The sequence below is a fragment of the Sceloporus occidentalis genome, unplaced genomic scaffold (assembly GCF_023333645.1).
Source record: "Sceloporus occidentalis isolate IW3139 unplaced genomic scaffold, rSceOcc1.0.p SCAF_7, whole genome shotgun sequence".
NCBI lineage: Eukaryota > Metazoa > Chordata > Lepidosauria > Squamata > Phrynosomatidae > Sceloporus > Sceloporus occidentalis.
The window spans coordinates 97449452-97467787 of NW_028316987.1; the positions used below are offsets into that span (position 1 = coordinate 97449452).

Here is an 18336-nt window from a genome sequence, read left to right on the forward strand (position 1 = left end):
AAGTATTAATTTGGGGGAACCCAGTGTGTCCCTAACTCTGACAATTGACCACCTTTGTCATGGAAATTCTTCCTCTGTCCCAGGAAAGTGAATTCTGAAGCTTGTGGCTTTGTCCTTCCCTGGCTTGTGGCTTTGTCCTTTTTTTTGGGGGGGGGGGAGTTGTGCCCATTAAAGACCGTCTGCACCCCCCAGTTTCACATCCCTCAATCTTGGAGTGGGGACCTGTTTGCTTTCTCCAGAAAAGAACTCACATCCTTAACCAATGTGCAAAGGGATCTTGCCACACCTTTGAGACTAACTATGGCCTGTTACAGACTGCCAAAATAAAGCTGCTTCGGGTCTCTTTGGAGATATGCTATTTAAATGACGCATGCATCCTAAGAATCCAGAAGCTGCACCAAAAGCTGCACTCCGGTGCTTAGGAATGGAGTGTGGAATTGGTGCGACCTCTGGACTCTTAGGACCCATGCATCATTGAAATAGCATACCTCCAAAGAGACCCGAAGCAGCTATATTTTGGCAGTCTGTAACAGGCCTATGTGGTAAAAGTTGTAGTATGAGCTTTTGTAAACTTGAAAGCTTGTGCTACAACTTCTTTCGCTCAGTTAAAGGTGCCTCAAAGGTGCTGCAAAGGTGTTAAAAGTCTCACAAAACTACAGTTCCCAGAATTCCCTAGCATTGAGCCAGGACAGTTAAAGAAGTCTCAGACTGGATTATTTCTGCAGTGTGTTTTTCACACAAGGTTAACTCAATTTTTGAACCTTTGTGGAAAAGCCTGGAAAAGGAAAGTGGTGGTATGTATTGTCTCAATCTGGAAATTCCCCTTTGGAGTAACTACACACCACGAATAGGACGACCCCACTTAAGCATTTTATTGTGGGGATAAGAAGAGAAATATAGAGAGAAAATCCAAAAGCCAGGCTTAAGAAAGCGCAGTCAGGAGGAGACTCCGCGATCCCTGAGGCGCTGAGACCGGATTGTCTTCTGCTTGGCTCCATGGAGGCTTCCTTTGTTGGTTATTCAGGGAAGAGTCCATTGAATGTGGGTCTCACCTAGGAGAAGAGGAGACAGTGATACCGCATGAGGGCCCTTGACATACATTTGACAGATGGAAGAGGGGACACATGTGGCCAAGCAACCTCAGAATCTAGCCAAAACTAGTCATAAGGAAGGATGCAGAAGCTAGGAGGGGCTGCAGCAGTTTGCTTTTGCTTGAGCCTCCTGGGAAGGGCAAGGTTCTGCCTTTTCTTCCTCTTCCCCTCTGCTGTTAAGTGAATGCAAACAACTTTGTCACTTTGGAACATGAAGGCAGAGGCATGTGCTGGCAAACAATTCCCCCCTGCTATAAACATCTCCAAACGCCAGGGATGGGCAACTGACATAGGGTTTATCCCATGCAAAAATGGGATTTAAAATGGGAAAATCCACAAAAGTGGGGTCATGTTCACATGATGACAGGGGCACTGAACATTAATCTGGCATTAACCCACGCAGAAAGTGGACAAAATCGGCTGCTTTTTACTTCCAGGATTCTTCCAGGAGTAAAAAGCAGCTGATTTTGTCCACTTTCTGGGCAGGTTATTTTCGCAGTAATGGTCAATGCCCCCAATGAGTCTGAAAACGATCCTTCTTTTTGCAGGATTTTTCCGGGATTTAGATCCCGTTTATGCACAGGATTTAGGCACTTAGCCTCCCGTGTGATAAACTCCATAGATTAGATTGCCCCCAAATCTCTCCCAATGCCCTCTATGGGGCATAGGTGCCAATGTTGTCATGCCCCCCCCCCCATTGCACTGTTTTAGACCCAGAAAAAACTTTTTCTAAATCAGATCGACATTAATCAAAAAGTCAGGATGCTCTGGAAGACTTCCTAGCCCCCAATAAATAAATAATAAAATAACATTTTTATTTCTATCCCACTTTTTGCCAAGCAATCAAAGCAGCACACAGCAAGTTAAAATACAACTATATATACACAGTACCCCCCCTTAAAACAACATTAAACAATATAAGATTAAAAACCAACTAATCCAAACAAACAAGCAAACAAAAACTCATCATGGGCAGAGTCACTAGATGGAAAGTCTTGTCTGTGGCTGAGTATTTTATTCTGGGAAGGCCTGCCGGAAGAGATCTGTCTTAATGGCTTTTTTAAAGCTCTCTAGATTGTGAATGTGACGGATCTCGTCCGGCAGCCATTCCATACATTGGGAGCGGTTGCAGAAAATGTCCTCTGGGAGGTCGCCGTCAGCCTGGTCTTTAAGGGTTGTAGTAAATTCCTCCCAGAGGACCTGAGGGCATAGGGCGGATTGTATGGCACCGTTGTCCTCCCACACCAAGTTCATTGGGGGAAACAGGGCAATATTTTTAACCATAAATATACTGTATTTGAAGCCTGGGGTGCAGCCAGTCAGGAAAATGGCCCTGAAGGGCACACGTGAGCCACCAGCCACACTTCCCCCACCCCTGATGTATGCCAACCTCTGGGACCAACTTGGCCCAGACTGTGCCATTGCAACCCAAATGCAAAACACAAGGGTGCATCTGTCCCACAGACAAGGTGCAATGCTCCACTTTGGCTAGACTGTCCCCCAACCAGGTACCTGCGGACCGTGCATTTCTCCAGCGCCCCGAAGCATCAGAGCGGAACAGCACTCACCCCACATTCTGGGGACTCCTCATGGAAGCCCTCTGGAAAAGGCAAATTGGCCCGGCAGGTAGAATCCATTGGCGTTCTTGACCTTTTCGCAGTCCTCGGCGTGCCTCCTCTTTGTCTCCTGCAGGACAATCCAAAGGGCACAGATGAAACGCAAAACGGCACGGCTCAGGGGTGCAGATTTACCCCACAGGTTTCTGCACAGAATCATAGGATCAGTTGCAGTGAAGAACTCGCCCACTTTTGGGGAGGTTTCTTCTTTGCCTGTGCCCTGTATTAAGGCTCAGCCATCTTACTCAGACATAAAAACACTTCTGTGTTTTGCTAAGAAGCCCTCAGTCACAGAGAACATGAGGAAATAAAGCAAGCAGAGAAAACTAGGCAGACGATGAAAGGCATCTTTTGGATAGAAATAAAACGGAGGCAACCTGGTCAGCCCTTTCCTATTAAGGCACTAACCTGATTAAGCAAACAGTAACTGATTGATTCATACATTAAAGTTGAACAATCATTTGGAAGCATGGCTGAGATCCTGTATTAGAGGGTATGGTGTGCAGTTTTGCCATGATGGAGCTTCATCTTTGACACAGTAACGCTACCCTTCTAGTGAATTGCGATGGTGTGCGCTGGAGCCCTGTGCAGGGTGCCCTGTTGTGCAAAGAGACACTTAGTGCAACACGACTGTTGCACAATGGCCATGCTGCATGGCTTCACTTGTGAAACCATTTCCGCTCCCCTTCTGAAAATACGACTGTTGTGCAATGGCGCAATTCAACTTTACACAATCGTACATTGGCTTACGATGGCGTAATTTCCGACAGGATGCCAGCCCTTTGTGCTGGAGAAGTAATTTTTCACTAATTTTATTTCCAAAGTAATTTTAGCCATTTTTCCCAGTGCGAAAAATTCTTGAAAAACTATTTTCAGAACGCAGGACTTATTCTGCACAATATTTGCCTGTGGTTACTTTCCATAGGAAACAATATCTTCTGCGCAGGAAACGGCATACAGAAAATAATACTTCTATGTGGCAATGTTACCTTCTGCCCAGGAAAAAGTGTTTCTTATGCAGTTCAGTCACATGCAACTGTTTTCTCAGGATAAGTCCCCAATTATAGCATTTTCTGTGCAGCTTTTTCTTTCCAGAAAATGCACTCATTCCTCCACATTTGTCGCTTTGACTTTTGCAGATCTGATTAATCACAGATTTTATTATTATGTTCTCTCTAGGAATACCTAGGTCCTCCAGGGCAACCCTATGGTCAACTTTCACCAAAAGTCACACTGAAGGACATAGAGATTTCTAGAGAGGACACTCTGCTTGGCATTTGGAGCTCCTCCAGCACAAGTCTATGGTCAATGTCTGACAGATATTGACCGCAGAGTTGCACTGGAGGACCTAGAGATTCCTTGAAAGAACAGTACAGTGTGCCCGCATCATATGCGGCCGTGCTTTACGCAGCTTTCAACATACTCTGAAAGCCGCACAGGGAGGAAGGGGCGGTGCATCCCATGCCCATGGCACATGCGTGCCGCCGCATGCTCAAGCCCCATTCATCTAAATGGGGCTTGAACATACACGTAATTTGCTTTACGCGGGGGAGTCCGGAACGGATCTCCCGCGTAAAGCAAGAGTGCACTGTATGTACATACGGAACATTAAGGTGTATATGGACCTTTTTGGATCACACCCCTAGGTCCAGGAGCCTCTCTGTGAAGCGTGAATGTGGACCTGCTTTTGGTAAATCAAACTGACAAACCGTGGCCTTTAACTTTAGGAAACCTTTAGGCCATTAGGTGTATCTCCAAAAATATCCTATGCAGCTCACCCCTCACTCTCTATCTGTCCCAAAACTTTCAGTAGGGAAGTAGGAAGGATGGCACCTCTTCCACCAAGGTTAGCCTTCCTGCGCTGGCAGGGTTTGGACTAGGCAGCCCTTGGGGTCCCCCCTTCCAACTCTGCAGTTCCCTCCTTCCATGGGTTCTCACCTGGAAGATGGTGCTCTGCTGTGAGAGGCAATGCATCGTTTTGTCCAAGATGGTGTCTAGGTTCCTGGATTCAAATGAGAAGCAAGCCAAGCAGATCTGTCTCCTCTGGACAGAGAGAGAGAGAGAGAGAGAACAGGTCAGAGAGAGAGTATGGCTGCTTTTGCAAGAGGCACCCAAGGGTCATCCAAACTGGCCATTGGTCCAGTGCCATGTCATGTCGGCTCTTGATGGCTCTTGTCACTTACCTGTCAAAGTGTTACCTGTCCATTTCCCTCCAGATTTTTTTCTTCTGTTAAATTCATTTTTATTTAGTCAAATTAATTTTTACTAGTAGTAATTTAGGTATCCTTAGCCAGCTCTCCTTTGTTTCTTCCCAACAATGATGCCATCCATCTCTTCCTCATTATTACACATTTGTGGCTCTGACGTCTGGGGACTTGATTATTCCCAAATTTGAAATACATCTGAGGAAGTAGATTTAAGTCTACGAAAGCTCATGCTACCAATTTCTTTCTTTCATTTAGTGTCAAAGGTGCCACAAGATCTCTCTATGTACTGATTCTACAGATTAACATCATCATCATCATCATCATCATCATCATCATCATCATCATGTTCTTTCTGGGAATCTCTAGGTCCTCCAGAGCAACGCTGTGGTCAACTTCTGCCAAGAGTCACAATGGAGGACCTAGAGAGCCTTAAGAGAGAATACTTCTCTAATAATAATAATAATAATAATAATAAATTTATTTATATTTTCCTGTCTCCTGGATGGATCGAGGTGGGATTACAGTCCATTAAAACCCATACATCAATAATAAAATACATATAAAATACATCAATTATAAATAATACAATTAATCTTAAAACTAACTCATCATCAAGTGGAAATGTTCACCATAGAGTTGCCCTGGAATACCTAGAGATTGCTAGAGATAACATATTAATCAAATCCATGAACAATCAAAGCTGCAAAAGTCAAAGCTGCAAATGCGGAGGGCTGACTGAATAATGGCATCATTATTGGGAACAAAAACAAAACTGAAGGGTTCTGCCAAAGAAAATCTATATGTGTAGAAATTAACTAAATAAATTACATCCCACTTCCAATTACCAAAAGACACTACTGTGAAGAAATAAGGGATTAAATAAACCCTGGAGCAGGAAAGCCAGTAAAATTCCTAAAAGGGTAACAACACCCCACTAAGAGTTATGCAAAAGCAAAAAATTAAAACATAAAATGATATAAAACACTAAAGGCCAGACGCGTTTCGACCTCAGTCTTCCTCAGTGGCCTATAACTAGGGTTGCCATAACTGTCAACCTCCAAACTGGGACAAATGTTAAAAAATGTAGGACAAATGTAGGACAAAATTTAGCCCCAAATGGAGGACACACGAAAAAAATTAATAATTTAAAAAAGCATTCATATAAACGCATGTTTCTTAGGCATGCTCAAAATGGAGGACATTTTGGCATTATTCCTAGACAGATGGCAGAAATGTACTTCCCTTTCTGTCCAACCCCCACACAAGAGCACATTTGGGCATTGAACATGGCTTTATTTAACATGGCCTCTTGCATATTTCAGAGGCTTATTCCATAGGGGTCCCACAGGGGTCTGTCCTGGGCCCAGTGCTATTCAACATCTTTATCAATGACCTGGATGACAGAATTGGGAGCATACTTATCAAATTTGCAGATGACACCAAATTAGGAGAAATAGCTAATACCCCAGAGGACAGGATCAAAATTCAAAATGACCTGAATAGACTAGAAAGCTGGGCCTAAACTAACAAAATGAAATTCAACACAGAGAAATGTAAGGTATTGCACTTAGGGCGGAAAAATAAAATGCACAGATATAGGATGGGTGACACCTGGCTGAATGAAAGTACATGTGAAAGGGATCTAGGAGTCCAAGTAGACCACAAGTTGAACATGAGTCAACAGTGCGATGCTGCTGCTGAAAAGGCCAATGCTATTTTAGGCTGCATCAATAAAATTCTAGTGTCTAGATCAAGAGAAGTAATAGTGCCACTGTATTCTGCTTTGGTCAGGCCCCACCTAGAATATTGTGTCCAGTTCTGGGCGCCACAATTCAAAAAGGACATTGAGAAACTGGAGCCATGTGTCCAAAGGAGGAAGACTAAAATGGTGAACGGTCTGGAAACCTTATCCTATGAGGAACGACTCAGGGAGCTGGGGATGTTTAGCCTGGAGAAAAGAAGGTTAAGAGGTGATATGATAGCCCTGTTTAAGTATTTGAAGGAATGTCATATTGAGGAGGGAGCAAGGTTGTTTTCTGCTGCTCCAGAGAACAGGACCCGGAGCAATGGATGCAAGCTACAGGAAAAGAGATCCCACCTCAACATTAGGAAGAACTTCTTGACAGTAAGGGCTGTTCGACAGTGGAACACACTCCTTCCTCAGAGTGTGGTGGAGTCTCCTTCCTTGGAGGTCTTTAAGCAGAGGCTAGATGGCCATCTGCTGGGGATGCTTTGATTTGGATTTCCTGCATGGCAGAATGGGGTTGGACTGGATGGCCCTAGTGGTCTCTTCCAACTCTACGATTCTATGATTCTATGATTCTATAACCAAACCCTTTGGGTTTAACACTGAACATGGGTTAACATGTCTATGCATATTGAACATGTCAAGGTGGTTTAACAAGAAGTGGATTTGCCCTCGGCTTCAGGTTTCTTACCCCAACTGTACTTCTCAGAAGTGTCTACTTGGTCAAGGTCCTTTGGTTTTTATTCACTGCGCATGAGTTTGTAAAAATCAGAGCAACTTACATTGGCCATGCCTCTGAGAGTATCAATATCACCATCCTCATCATCATCACTATCATTGTCCAAGAAAGGCAGACTTGTTAGCATTCAAAGCGCCAAACATAAACAGAAAATAAATTTTAAAAAAACACCTTAGGAAATGCCACTCACCTCCTCCTCTTCCTCCTCCTCCTCCTCTTCCTCCTCCTCCTCCTCCTCCTCCACTTCCTCCTCCTCCTCCTCCTCCTCCTCCTGTTTGGCGCCATATGGCCCTTTCCTTTCCCCTCCCTCGTGTCCAGAGGCCCACCCTCAGTCCTCCTCTTCCTCCCCCACCTCCTCTTTCTCCGAGACTCCACCTCCTCATTGAAGCTGGCCAATTGTAGACTGGGGCTGGAAACAGCCCCGCTCCCGCTCCTCTCCCATTGGCCAGCCAGTCTCAAGGGGACCAGTGGTCCTCTTAGGTGCCTGCATGCGCACACGCGCAAGCAGGAGGTTCCTCCGTCCCCGGCCTGGACAACTCCTGCGGGCCGCACAGAGGAGGAGGAGGTGGGTGGCATGGCCGCGTGGAGGTGGTAGAGGAAGGCAGCATGGCTGCATGGAAATGGAGGAGGAGGTTGGCGCAGCCGCACAGAGGAGGGGGAGGGGGAGGTGGTGGAGGAGGAGGAGGAGATGGGCAGCGCGGCCAGCCACGCACATTTGTGGCCGCGGCAATGGCCGCATGAGTGGGCTTGGCCCAGAGGCCGGGCCCAAACCCAGGATTTGGCGGAACCGGGACAAGACCAGCCTGGTACCGCCAAAACCAGTACAGTCCCGGATGCAGCCGGGATATGGCATCCCTACCTATAACCATTTAAAATATATTGTATCTGCTCATCAACTCACACAATGTGTCTCTACTCAATTCAAAAGCAACAATGGTCATCTATTGCTCACTAAGACCCTTATATAACCAGATGGTAATCCTGCCTGCTCCCATTTTCTTTCATATCGTTGGGTTGTTTTCCCTGCGATATACATGGACAGTCGGTCCACAATCGCAAAGTCACTGACTTTAATTTTCCATCCTCTATAGAGGATATTGTGTTAGATTTCCAGAATTTAGCATATCATCATCATCATCATCATCATCATCATCATCATCATCATCATCATCATCATCATCTTAATTTATATCCCACTTTTTGTTTCCACAATCAAAGCGGCGTACAACCTTTAAAAAATACAATATATACAATTCCGCCCCCCTTTAAAAAGGATTAAACAGTTCTGTGAAGACACACCCAACTAAAGATGGTGGCAGCTTTGGGTGCGCAACGCCGGTCCCCTGGTGAGATCAAACTCTTCTACCCAAAAAGGCTCTGAAGCTGAATGTAAAGTTCAAAAAGGGGGAAGTTTAATTTAAAGAACAAAAGCAAAGAGTTTTCTCCTCCCCAGCTCTAGATAAAAGAGACTTGACAATTTGACTTTTGGCAATCTTCAGGATGTCATCTTTCTGGGTCTGATCTTGGTTTGCTCTCCTCTCTCAATGGAGCTGGTGCCAGGTCTTTCAGCTCCTGAATTCCTTTATTCACTTGCTGTTGGTAACTAAAATGGCTAAGTGATTTGGCTAACTTGTTCTTGGTAACGGATTTGGCTAACGGGTGTAAGAAATGCCCTTTCCGGCTGCCTGGGCCTCTTTGCCACCAAAAGACAGCTCTCTGCCAGCTCACAGCCAAGACTGCCCCAAACTAAAAGCCTCCAGCTAAAACAGAGCTTGCTGGGAAAGGGCAAAGCAAACCTGGGAAAATGCAGGGGATCCTACAGCTCCTCCCAGAACTCATACAATGAACATTCCTACACTAAAATATTCTATGGCCTGAACCAACAAGAAAGAAAATGCAGGGGGAGATTCAAATAGTCCTGGCAGGACATCACAAGTTCTATCCATTAAAATTACGAAGACTAAAATCTAAAAACAATACTACAATAATAAAATAACGGTGGGCAGAGTCTTGGCTTGTATATGTCTGTGGGGGGATCTTTAGGTGGCCGGGACCTATTCCAGGAAGGCCTGCCGGAAGAGATCCGTCTTGACAGCTTTCCTGAAGCTCTCAAGGTTGGCAATTTGACGGATCTCGTCCGGCCGGCCATTCCATAAAATGGGAGCGATTGCGGAAAAAGTCCTCTGGGAGGTTGCTGTCAATCTGGTCTTTGTGGACTGCAACAAATTCCTCCCAGAGGATCTGAGGGTACGGGGCGGATTGTATGGAAGAAGGCGATCCCTTAAGTAGGTTGGGCCCAAGCCATGGAGGGCTTTAAAGGTAATGACCAACCCCTTGTACTGCGCCCGGAAACAAATAGGCAGCCAGGGGAGTGATTTTAATATAGGTGTAATGTGGTCACTCCTAGTTGGTCTTGAGGTTACCAGCGCATGTGCTACCGTTTCGAGGTCACCCGGCTCCAAGAAAGGGCGCAGCTGGCGTAAGTCGGAGCTGATAACAGGCGCTATTGACCGTCGCATTCAGCTGATTCCTCATCTGAAGCGAGGAGTCAAGAAGCACCCCTAAGCTATGAACACAGTCCTATCAGAGGAACGTGAGCCCCTCTAGGGGCTCACGTTGCACCCCAATACCTGGTTTGGGGGCCCCTACTGTAAGTACCTCCATTTTGTCTGGATTCAACTTGAATCCAGTCCATTACTGCTGCAAGATATTGACTGAGGGGAGAAATGCCATCTGTCACCATCGCTGAGGACCGAGACATGGAGAAGTCTATTTGGGTGTCATCAGCATACTGATAACACCCCGCTCCATGTCTACGGATGATTTCTCCCAATGGATTCATATAGATGTTGAATAACATTGGGGACAGGATGGTGCCCTGAGGGACGCCACAATTAAGCTCTGTTTTTGAAGAGCAACTGTCCCCAAGCATCACCTTCTGGAATCTACCTGAGAGGAAGGAACGGAACCACTGCAAAGCAGTGTCTCCAATTCCTAGCTCTCTCAGGCGTTCCAAGAGGATGTTGTGGTCTATTGTGTCAAATGCCGCTGAGAGGTCTAATAGCACCAACAGGGTCTCGCTTCCTCTGTCAATGCTTAGACGAAGGTCATCAGTTAAGGCGACCATGGCAATCTCCACCCCATATCCTCTCCTGAAGCCAGTTTGAAATGGATCTATGTGTGCCGCTGTTATCATATATAGGACCACACTATTCTCATTCTGAGTCATTTCCCCTTGTACTGGATCTATTATATTTAACTGGAGCAACTCTGGTTGGAGTGGGATATTTCTTTGCAATACTTCCTGCATCACTTCATGCATACTTCTTCCCCAGTGTTTTCTCACTTTCCCAGATTGCCACCACGTCTGGCACATGCTTCCTATTTTATCTTTACATTTCCAGCAGCTACGGTTGTTTTCATGTTAGCTAATCTGGAAAGTGTCAAGTGCCATCTGCAGAGCATGCAGTTTTGATTAATACATTCGCTCTAGGAACCTCTCGGTCCTCCAGTGACATTCTGCCCAAAGTTGACCATAGAGTTGGTCCTGGAGAACCTAAATGTTCCAAGAAAGAAACACTTCTCTTGTGCTCTTGTAGGTCTTTCAGCATGATTCTATATGATCAGCTATTGGCAGTTGTTGGCCATAGAGTTGTACTGGAGGACCTTGGGAGAGGTGTTCTCTTAGGTAAAAAGAATAGCATTTTCCCACATTCAGGGGGGTCCTTCACCCCTGACCCCAGCGAAAGTGGAAGGACCACTGTCTTGAGAAGCGATGTATTATCTGCAGCTGGTTGATTCCAAACTCTTTGCTTTGTCTTGGGGCAGGGGTCTTATCAGGATCCATTCTGGCATCAATGGGTTTATGATGGAAAGGTCTCCAAAAAATAAAGGTATGACTTTGAAAAGAAAGGGAAAAGAAAGATAAGAGCCAGGCAGGGGATGAAGCCATCATTCCAAGGGAGATGCATTGGTGTCAAGTGGCTTTTGTCTCACCCCTCCTGGTTTGACGGAGCAGTTCTGTGTCCTCCGATGATGTTTCCTGCAGTGGGTTTGTGCAAGTTCAACCTCCAAGTGGACAAAGGTCCCCGTCGGGGACTCCTGCAAATACACGAGACCCAGGTCAGAGCAAAATTATTATTAGTAGTAGTCGTCGTAGTAGTAGTATTTTTCTTTCCCTCCTCTCCTCAAGGCACGACACACTGTATTACAAATACAAAACACAACTAAAAACACATAAGCCAACAGTTAAAATACAACACTATAAAATCATTAAGATGCACTCATAAGAGTTCATATACAGATTTAAAAAATCATGATTTAAAATGGACTGGAGAGAGGGCATGCTGTTTTAAATGCAACCAGCGTTTTCAGCCACAGTACATTGTCCCAAACTATTACAAGATGGTTGCGCATGATGGACAGTCACTGAAACCAAGTTTTGAAAAGGGACTGTTTTGTACTTCTCCTCCTGCTCTTGCTCCTCCATGGGCAGCAATGGGGAGGTCATGTCTTTAAACATGACAAGTACAACCACAGCCACAAATCTGAATAAAAAGCACCAAGGCTATGCACTGGAGAACATACATTTGGACACACACTTTTCAAGGCAGCGCTCTTGCCCTGAGATTCCTCCTCTCAGGACTGGGGATGGGATGGGAGCCAAGCCGTGCGATCTGGGAACCCTGGCCCCAGAGGCATCCTAAAAACAATGTGCATCATCCAGTTTCAGAACCTGAGCAGGGTCAGCCATCTTTACAACATACATACACTTGTCTCTCCACATTTGCCGGGGTTAGGGGCACAGGACCCCCGTCAATGTGGAAAAACCACAAATAACAAAATCACTATGTTTTTACCTGAGAGGACACCTCTCTAGGGATCTCTAGGTCCCCCAGGGCAACTCTGTGGCCAACATCCGACAGACACTGACCACAGAGTTGCACTGGAGGAGCTACAAAGGCCTAGTAGAGTGCTCTCTCTAGGAATCTCTAGGTCCTCCAGGGCAACTCTGTGGTCAACGTTCAACAGACACTGATCATAGAACTCCAATAGAAGAGCTACAAAGGCCTAGTAGAATATCCTCTCTAGGAATCTCTAGGTCCTCCAGGGCAACTCTGTGGCCAACATCCAGAACTGCCCATATTACACTGGTACTAAAATCTCTCCACTGGCTGCCTATCAGTTTCCGGGCAAGGTACAAGGTGTTGGTTCTAACCTTTAAAGCCCTCCATGGCTTGGGTCCTACTTCCATACTATCCTCCCTGCACACTTCTGGGAAGAATCTGCTACAACCGAAGAAGGCCAAGCTCTCTGCGGTGACCCAGAGGACCTTCTCATCAGGCTCTGGAACGACCTGCTGGACGGGATCCGCCATATGACCACCTTGGAAGCCTTTTAAACAGCTATAAAGATGGATCTCTTCTGACAGGCCTTTCCAGACTAGGTTGGATCTATTAGATCCATTAGGGTTTATATTTATAAGTGTGTTGTTAGATTATATTTGGTCATGTTGAAGATTTGTCTTTAACGTTCTACATTTTATGGTGCCCTGTCCGCCTTTGCGGTTATGGCATCTGGTCACCCTGGGTGCCACCAGACATTTTTGCTGTGCCGAAACAGACCCATGCAACTATGTCCAGGGAAAACGTGTCCTGAGATTTCCCCAAGGAATGGACTTAGGTGGGATGCCCAGTGTTTTTGTCCTTTGAGGATGACCCCTTGCCCTTCCTTCCTTTTGCATGATGAGGAACACTCACCTCTTTGGCGACTTCGGTCACCGTTTGTTCCTTGAACACCGACTGCACGAAGCTTCGGCCGTGGAAATACTCCAGCACAATGTCCAGCGCCTTTTGCTGGACAGGGGACCGGTTTGCTTGCACCAGAGCCAAAAGGCCCAAGCATAACACCAGGAGAGCCTTCATCCTCCTGTGTCCCAGATGGATCTATTTCCCAGTGACTGGCGCATGCGGACTCCCTTCCGTGCTTGTTGATCTTGGTCGGTCATTAACTTGGGTCCACGCTCGGAGATGCCCCAGGGGTGGTTCCCTCTCTGCCCTCTGCCCTTGCTGGCGGTTGCTGTTTTCATGTGCAGGAGATGAAAGAGAGGGATGAGCAAAGGGCGCCTGGTGTGGCCTCTGAGCAGAGCTGGACCTGGAAAGGCATCAGCTGGGCATGGCCAACGCGGCCATCTCCCCACCTTCACACAAGTCCTGCCCAGAGAGACGAGGTGGCACCAGTCAACAAGCCAGAATCATAGAATCATAGAGGTGAAAGAGACCCCAAGGGCCATCCAGTAAAACCCCTTTCTGCCATGCAGGAACTCTCAATCAAAACAACCCTGATAAATGGCCATCCAGCTTCTGTTTAAAGGTCTCCAAAGAAGGAGACAGCACCAAAATTTCCAAGGGAATGTGTTCCACCGTTGAACAGCTTTTTCTGCCAGGAACTTCTTCTTAATGTCGAGGTGGAATCTCTTTTCCTGTAGTTTGCATCCACTGTTCTGTGTTCTATTCTCCGGAGCAGCAGAAAACAAGCTTGCTGCCTCCTCAACATGACATCCTTTCAAATATTTAAACAGGGCTATCATATCACCTCTTAACCTCCTTTTCTCCAGGCTAAACATCCCCAGCTCCCTAAGTCCTTCCTCACAGGGCTTCATGGTTTCCAGACCTTTCACCATTTTAGTTGCCCTCCTTTGGACACATGGCTCCAGTTTCTCAATGTCCTGTTTGAATTGTTTTGCCCAGAACTGGACACAGGATTATTCCAGGTGAGACCTGACCAAAGCAAAATAGAGTGGGACTATGACTTCCCTTGATCTGGACACTATACTTCTATTGATGTAGCCTAGAATCGCATTGGCCTTTTTAGCTGCCGCATCGCACTGTTGACTCATGTTCAACTTGTGTTCTGCTTGGACTCCCAGATCCCTTTCAGACGTAGTTTCATTCAGTCAGGTGTCCCCCATAATCCTATATCTGTGCATTTCATTTTTTATGCCCAAGTGTAATACCATACATTTCTGGTGTTGAAATTCATTTTGTTAGTTTTGCTAGTAACCATATACTTACTAGTCATAAATAAATAAATAAATATTTTATCTCTATCCCGCTTTTTGCCAGGCAATCAAAGCAGCTTACAACAAGCTAAAATACATCCATATATACATAGTACACCTGTCATAATACATGCCCTTACACAACCCAGTGCCGCAAACCCACCGCAGGGCTTGGGGTGGCAGATGCAGTCAGGTACCTCTCTCCTGGGCGCCCTCCGTTTTCGGTGCCACAAAGACAGTCACAGGGGCCCCATTGGGACCAGGCCCCATCCACTGGAGGGAGAGAGAAAACACTCTGCCAGTTTGTGCCTTCCTGGGAAATAGGACTTGGAAACCTAATTTTGGGGACCACAGTTCCCAGAGTCCCTTGCTGGGATTCTGGGATATCGTGCTCCCCACTCCCCCCAAAAAAATCACAGACTTGAGAACAGCACTTTCATTGGGCCTCAGTTCCTATAATTTAAAGGGATGTTAAAGGAATAGGAAGACTAAAATATTTAGCTTTCATCAGTTACTGCTAATCTTGTCCTATGTACTGAGTTAAGAAGAGGCCAAGCGTTCTCTGCGGCCAGAAAGGGAAACAGGTCTCCGTTCTGCATCTGACCTGGAAGCAAACAGACTTCTCTGACACTCCCTTGTCTTTCAAATGCTACTCTACAAACAGTATCTTACCTTCATATTGTTGGTGGATTATGGCAATACTGAGGTCCCCTCAGAAATACTGATCTCTCTGTCTTATCTGGAAAGAGAAAGGACTGTTGGAAACTGAACATTTTTTAAAACAAATATACTTTTCTTTATTAAATTAATAAAATAGAAGTCGTGTAAAGTGCATGCCTTTCGTCAAACTCAAAAGTGACAGGTGCCCTTTTGGTTCTTAATCCCACCTCCTTGGTTTGTGGGTTCTAGGTTTTGGGGTGTCAACATTTTGGGGGGTGTTACCTTTGGTAGGTTCTAGATTTTGGGGGTGTCGCCTTTTGGAAGGTTCTAGATTTTGGGGGTGCCAACGGAATCTCCCCTGAAACCCAAGAGGTCGGCCAAATCAAGGAGGTGTATACACCTTATGCTACTAATAGAACACTGATATAAAGACAACATCCATAAGACTTCAATACTAAGACATACATCCAAACATATTAAATGTATTAAAAATATAAACCTATTTAAAGGGGAAAAAACAAAAACCCCAAAGCTTCAAAAATATACATTGACAAGGTTCCTTCCCCATGACATTCTTGCAAACAAGCTAGTGAAATGTGGGCTAGACAAGGCAACTGTTGCATGGATTTGGAATTGGTTGACTGACCAAAGCCAAAGGGTGCTCAGCAATGACTCCCTTTCATCCTGGAGAGGAGTGACCAGAGGGGTGTCCAGTGGGGCTCTGTCCTGGGCCCAGTGTTATTCAACATCTTTATCAATGACTTGGATGACAGAATTGGGGGCATACTTATCAAATGTGCAGATGACACCAAATTAGGAGGAATAGCTAATACTCCAGAGGACAGGATCAAAATTCAAAATGACCTGAATAGACTAGAAAGCTGGGCCAAAGCCAACAAAATGAAATTCAAGACAGAGAAATGTAAGGTATTGCACTTAGGGCGGAAAAATAAAATGCACAGATATAGGATGGGTGACACCTGGCTGAATGAAACTACGTGTGAAAGGGATCTAGGAGTCCAAGTAGACCACAAGTTGAACATGAGTCAACAGTGTGATGCGGCAGCTAAAAAGGCCAATGCAATTTTAGGCTGCATCAATAGAAGTATAGATCAAGGGAAGTCATAGTGCCACTGTATTCTGCTCTGGTCAGGCCCCACCTGGAATATTGTGTCCAGTTCTGGGCGCCACAATTAAAAAAATGACATTGAGAAACTGGAGCATGTCCAGAGGAAGGCAACCAAAATGGTGAAGGGTCTGGAAACCATGAAGCCCTATGGGAAAGACTTAGGGAGCTGGGGATGTTTAGCCTGGAGAAGAGACAGTTAAGAGGGGATATAGTCCTGTTTATGCCATATTGAGGAGGGAACAAGCTTGTTTTCTGCTGCTCCACAGAACAGGACCCAATGGAGCAATGGGTGCAAGCTCCAGGAAAAGGGATTCCAGCTCAACATTCGGAGGACCTTCCTGACAGTAAGGGCTGTCCGACAGTGGAATGCACTCCTTCCTTGGAGATTATGGTGGAGTCTCCTTCTTTGGAGGTCTTTAAGCAGAGAGTGGATGTCCATCTGTCAATGAGGATGCTTTGACTGAGAGTTCCTGCATGGCAGAAGAAAGGGGTTGGACTGGATCAGGGCCCTTCTTGGGGTTTCTTTGAACTCTTATGATTCTCTGTTTCTTCCCTTCTCTCCCTTCTTCTCTCTCTTCCTCTTTCTCCCTTCCTTCCTTCCTCCTGACCTTCTGACTATTCTGGGAGAGAGAGAGAGAATTAAGGCAAGGTCCTGTCTGCCTGGATCTTTCTTCCTGCCACCATCTTCTTCTTCTTCCTTCCCTGACCATCTCACGTGACCCGAACGTTTTTCCCCTTGATCAGGACAAACTACCCTAATTCCCAGAATCCCAAAGGAGGTCTGAGAGCAGCAGCAGGAGGCCATTTGTCCTGAGTCAGGCCAAAGGATGGAAGAAAGAGGAGGAGGAGGAGGAGGAGGAGGAGAGTGAAAGGGGACCCCTTGCCTTGGCAGCAATGAGAACGTCCGCTGCCTAACCCTAGAGACGAAAGAAACGCACAGAGTTGGGGATCTGGTTCCTTGGGCCATGCCTGCCTCGCAGGGTTCTTGTCAAGACAGTCAAAGGGATCACATCTGCCCACTTGCCTTCCCTTGCTGCCCCTCTGCTTCCAGAGAGAGCTGTGGAAGACGACGGCAGCAGGGCTAACATGTAATAACAATCACAATGATATTTTTATCCCGCCTTTCCAATTGCGATCGAGGCGGCACACGGCGACAATAACATCCATACAATGCTATAAGGATAAATCCCTCTCTCCCCTCCCCCTCCCCACACAATAACAACATAATCATTCCAATGGAATAATAATAACAATATAATTGAAATCGTTATAATAATAATTAAAACAGGAGAACAGGGCATTTTTAGGGTAAACAGTAGGAAGGCCCAGATCAGCGCAGCGACCGAGTGAATTATTTGGGGAAGGCCTCTATCAAATGTTTTATATTATAGATAGATATGTGTGTGTGTGTGTGTGTGTGTGTGTGTGTATATACACACAGACACATATATATTGTTGTGTGCCTTCAAGTCATTTCTGACTTCCAGCGACCCCAAGGTGACCGTAATAATAATAATAATAATAATAATAATAGTAAATGTTTATTTATATCCCACCTCTTCCCATAGGATCAAGGCAGCTTACAATCATAGTAAAGCATGATACAACAGTACAATAATAAAACCCATGACACCAAGATCACAGGGTTTTCTCTTGGCAAGTTTCTCCAGAGGAGGGTTGCCCTTGCCACTGTCCTCTGAGGCTGAGAAAGCGGGACTCGCCCAAAGGCCAAACCATGGGTTGACGCAGCTGAACCGGGATTTGAACCCTGGTCTCCAGAGTTGTAGTCCAGCACTCAAACCACTATGCCACGCTGCCTCTCACATATGTGTGTGTATAGGCTTGCCATATCCCGCCAGGGGGCGGAACTTTCCCGGGACACACACCACCCACACGACGGACACCAGGCAGGGAAAGGAGCCTCGCCTCCGTTCCCTGCTTGGCCTCCTCTGCCGGCGAGGGAGGCGGCCTGGCTCTGCTCCCTCCTTCCCGGCCCCTATGGAGGCCCAAGCTTCCTCAGAGGCCGGGAAAGGGAGTGGGGGCCGCCCGCGATCGCGCCGATCGCGGGTGCTCTCCTCCCTCCTTCC

The 18336-nt window shown here is 46.1% G+C and overlaps 1 protein-coding gene across 1 annotated transcript; it reads right to left on the reverse strand.

Annotated features, from left to right (window-relative positions):
- Nucleotides 1-848: 848 nt before the first annotated feature.
- Nucleotides 849-13351, reverse strand: RARRES2 (retinoic acid receptor responder 2). The gene is made up of 5 exons (XM_089533944.1): nt 13160-13351; nt 11397-11501; nt 4646-4750; nt 2660-2777; nt 849-1052 (listed from the first exon to the last, which is right to left on the reverse strand). The coding sequence occupies exons 1-4, from the start codon at nt 13322-13324 to the stop codon at nt 2679-2681; spliced, it is 474 nt and encodes a 157-aa protein (XP_089390070.1). The 5' UTR covers nt 13325-13351; the 3' UTR covers nt 849-1052; nt 2660-2678.
- Between the last annotated feature and the right edge of the window lie 4985 nt (nt 13352-18336).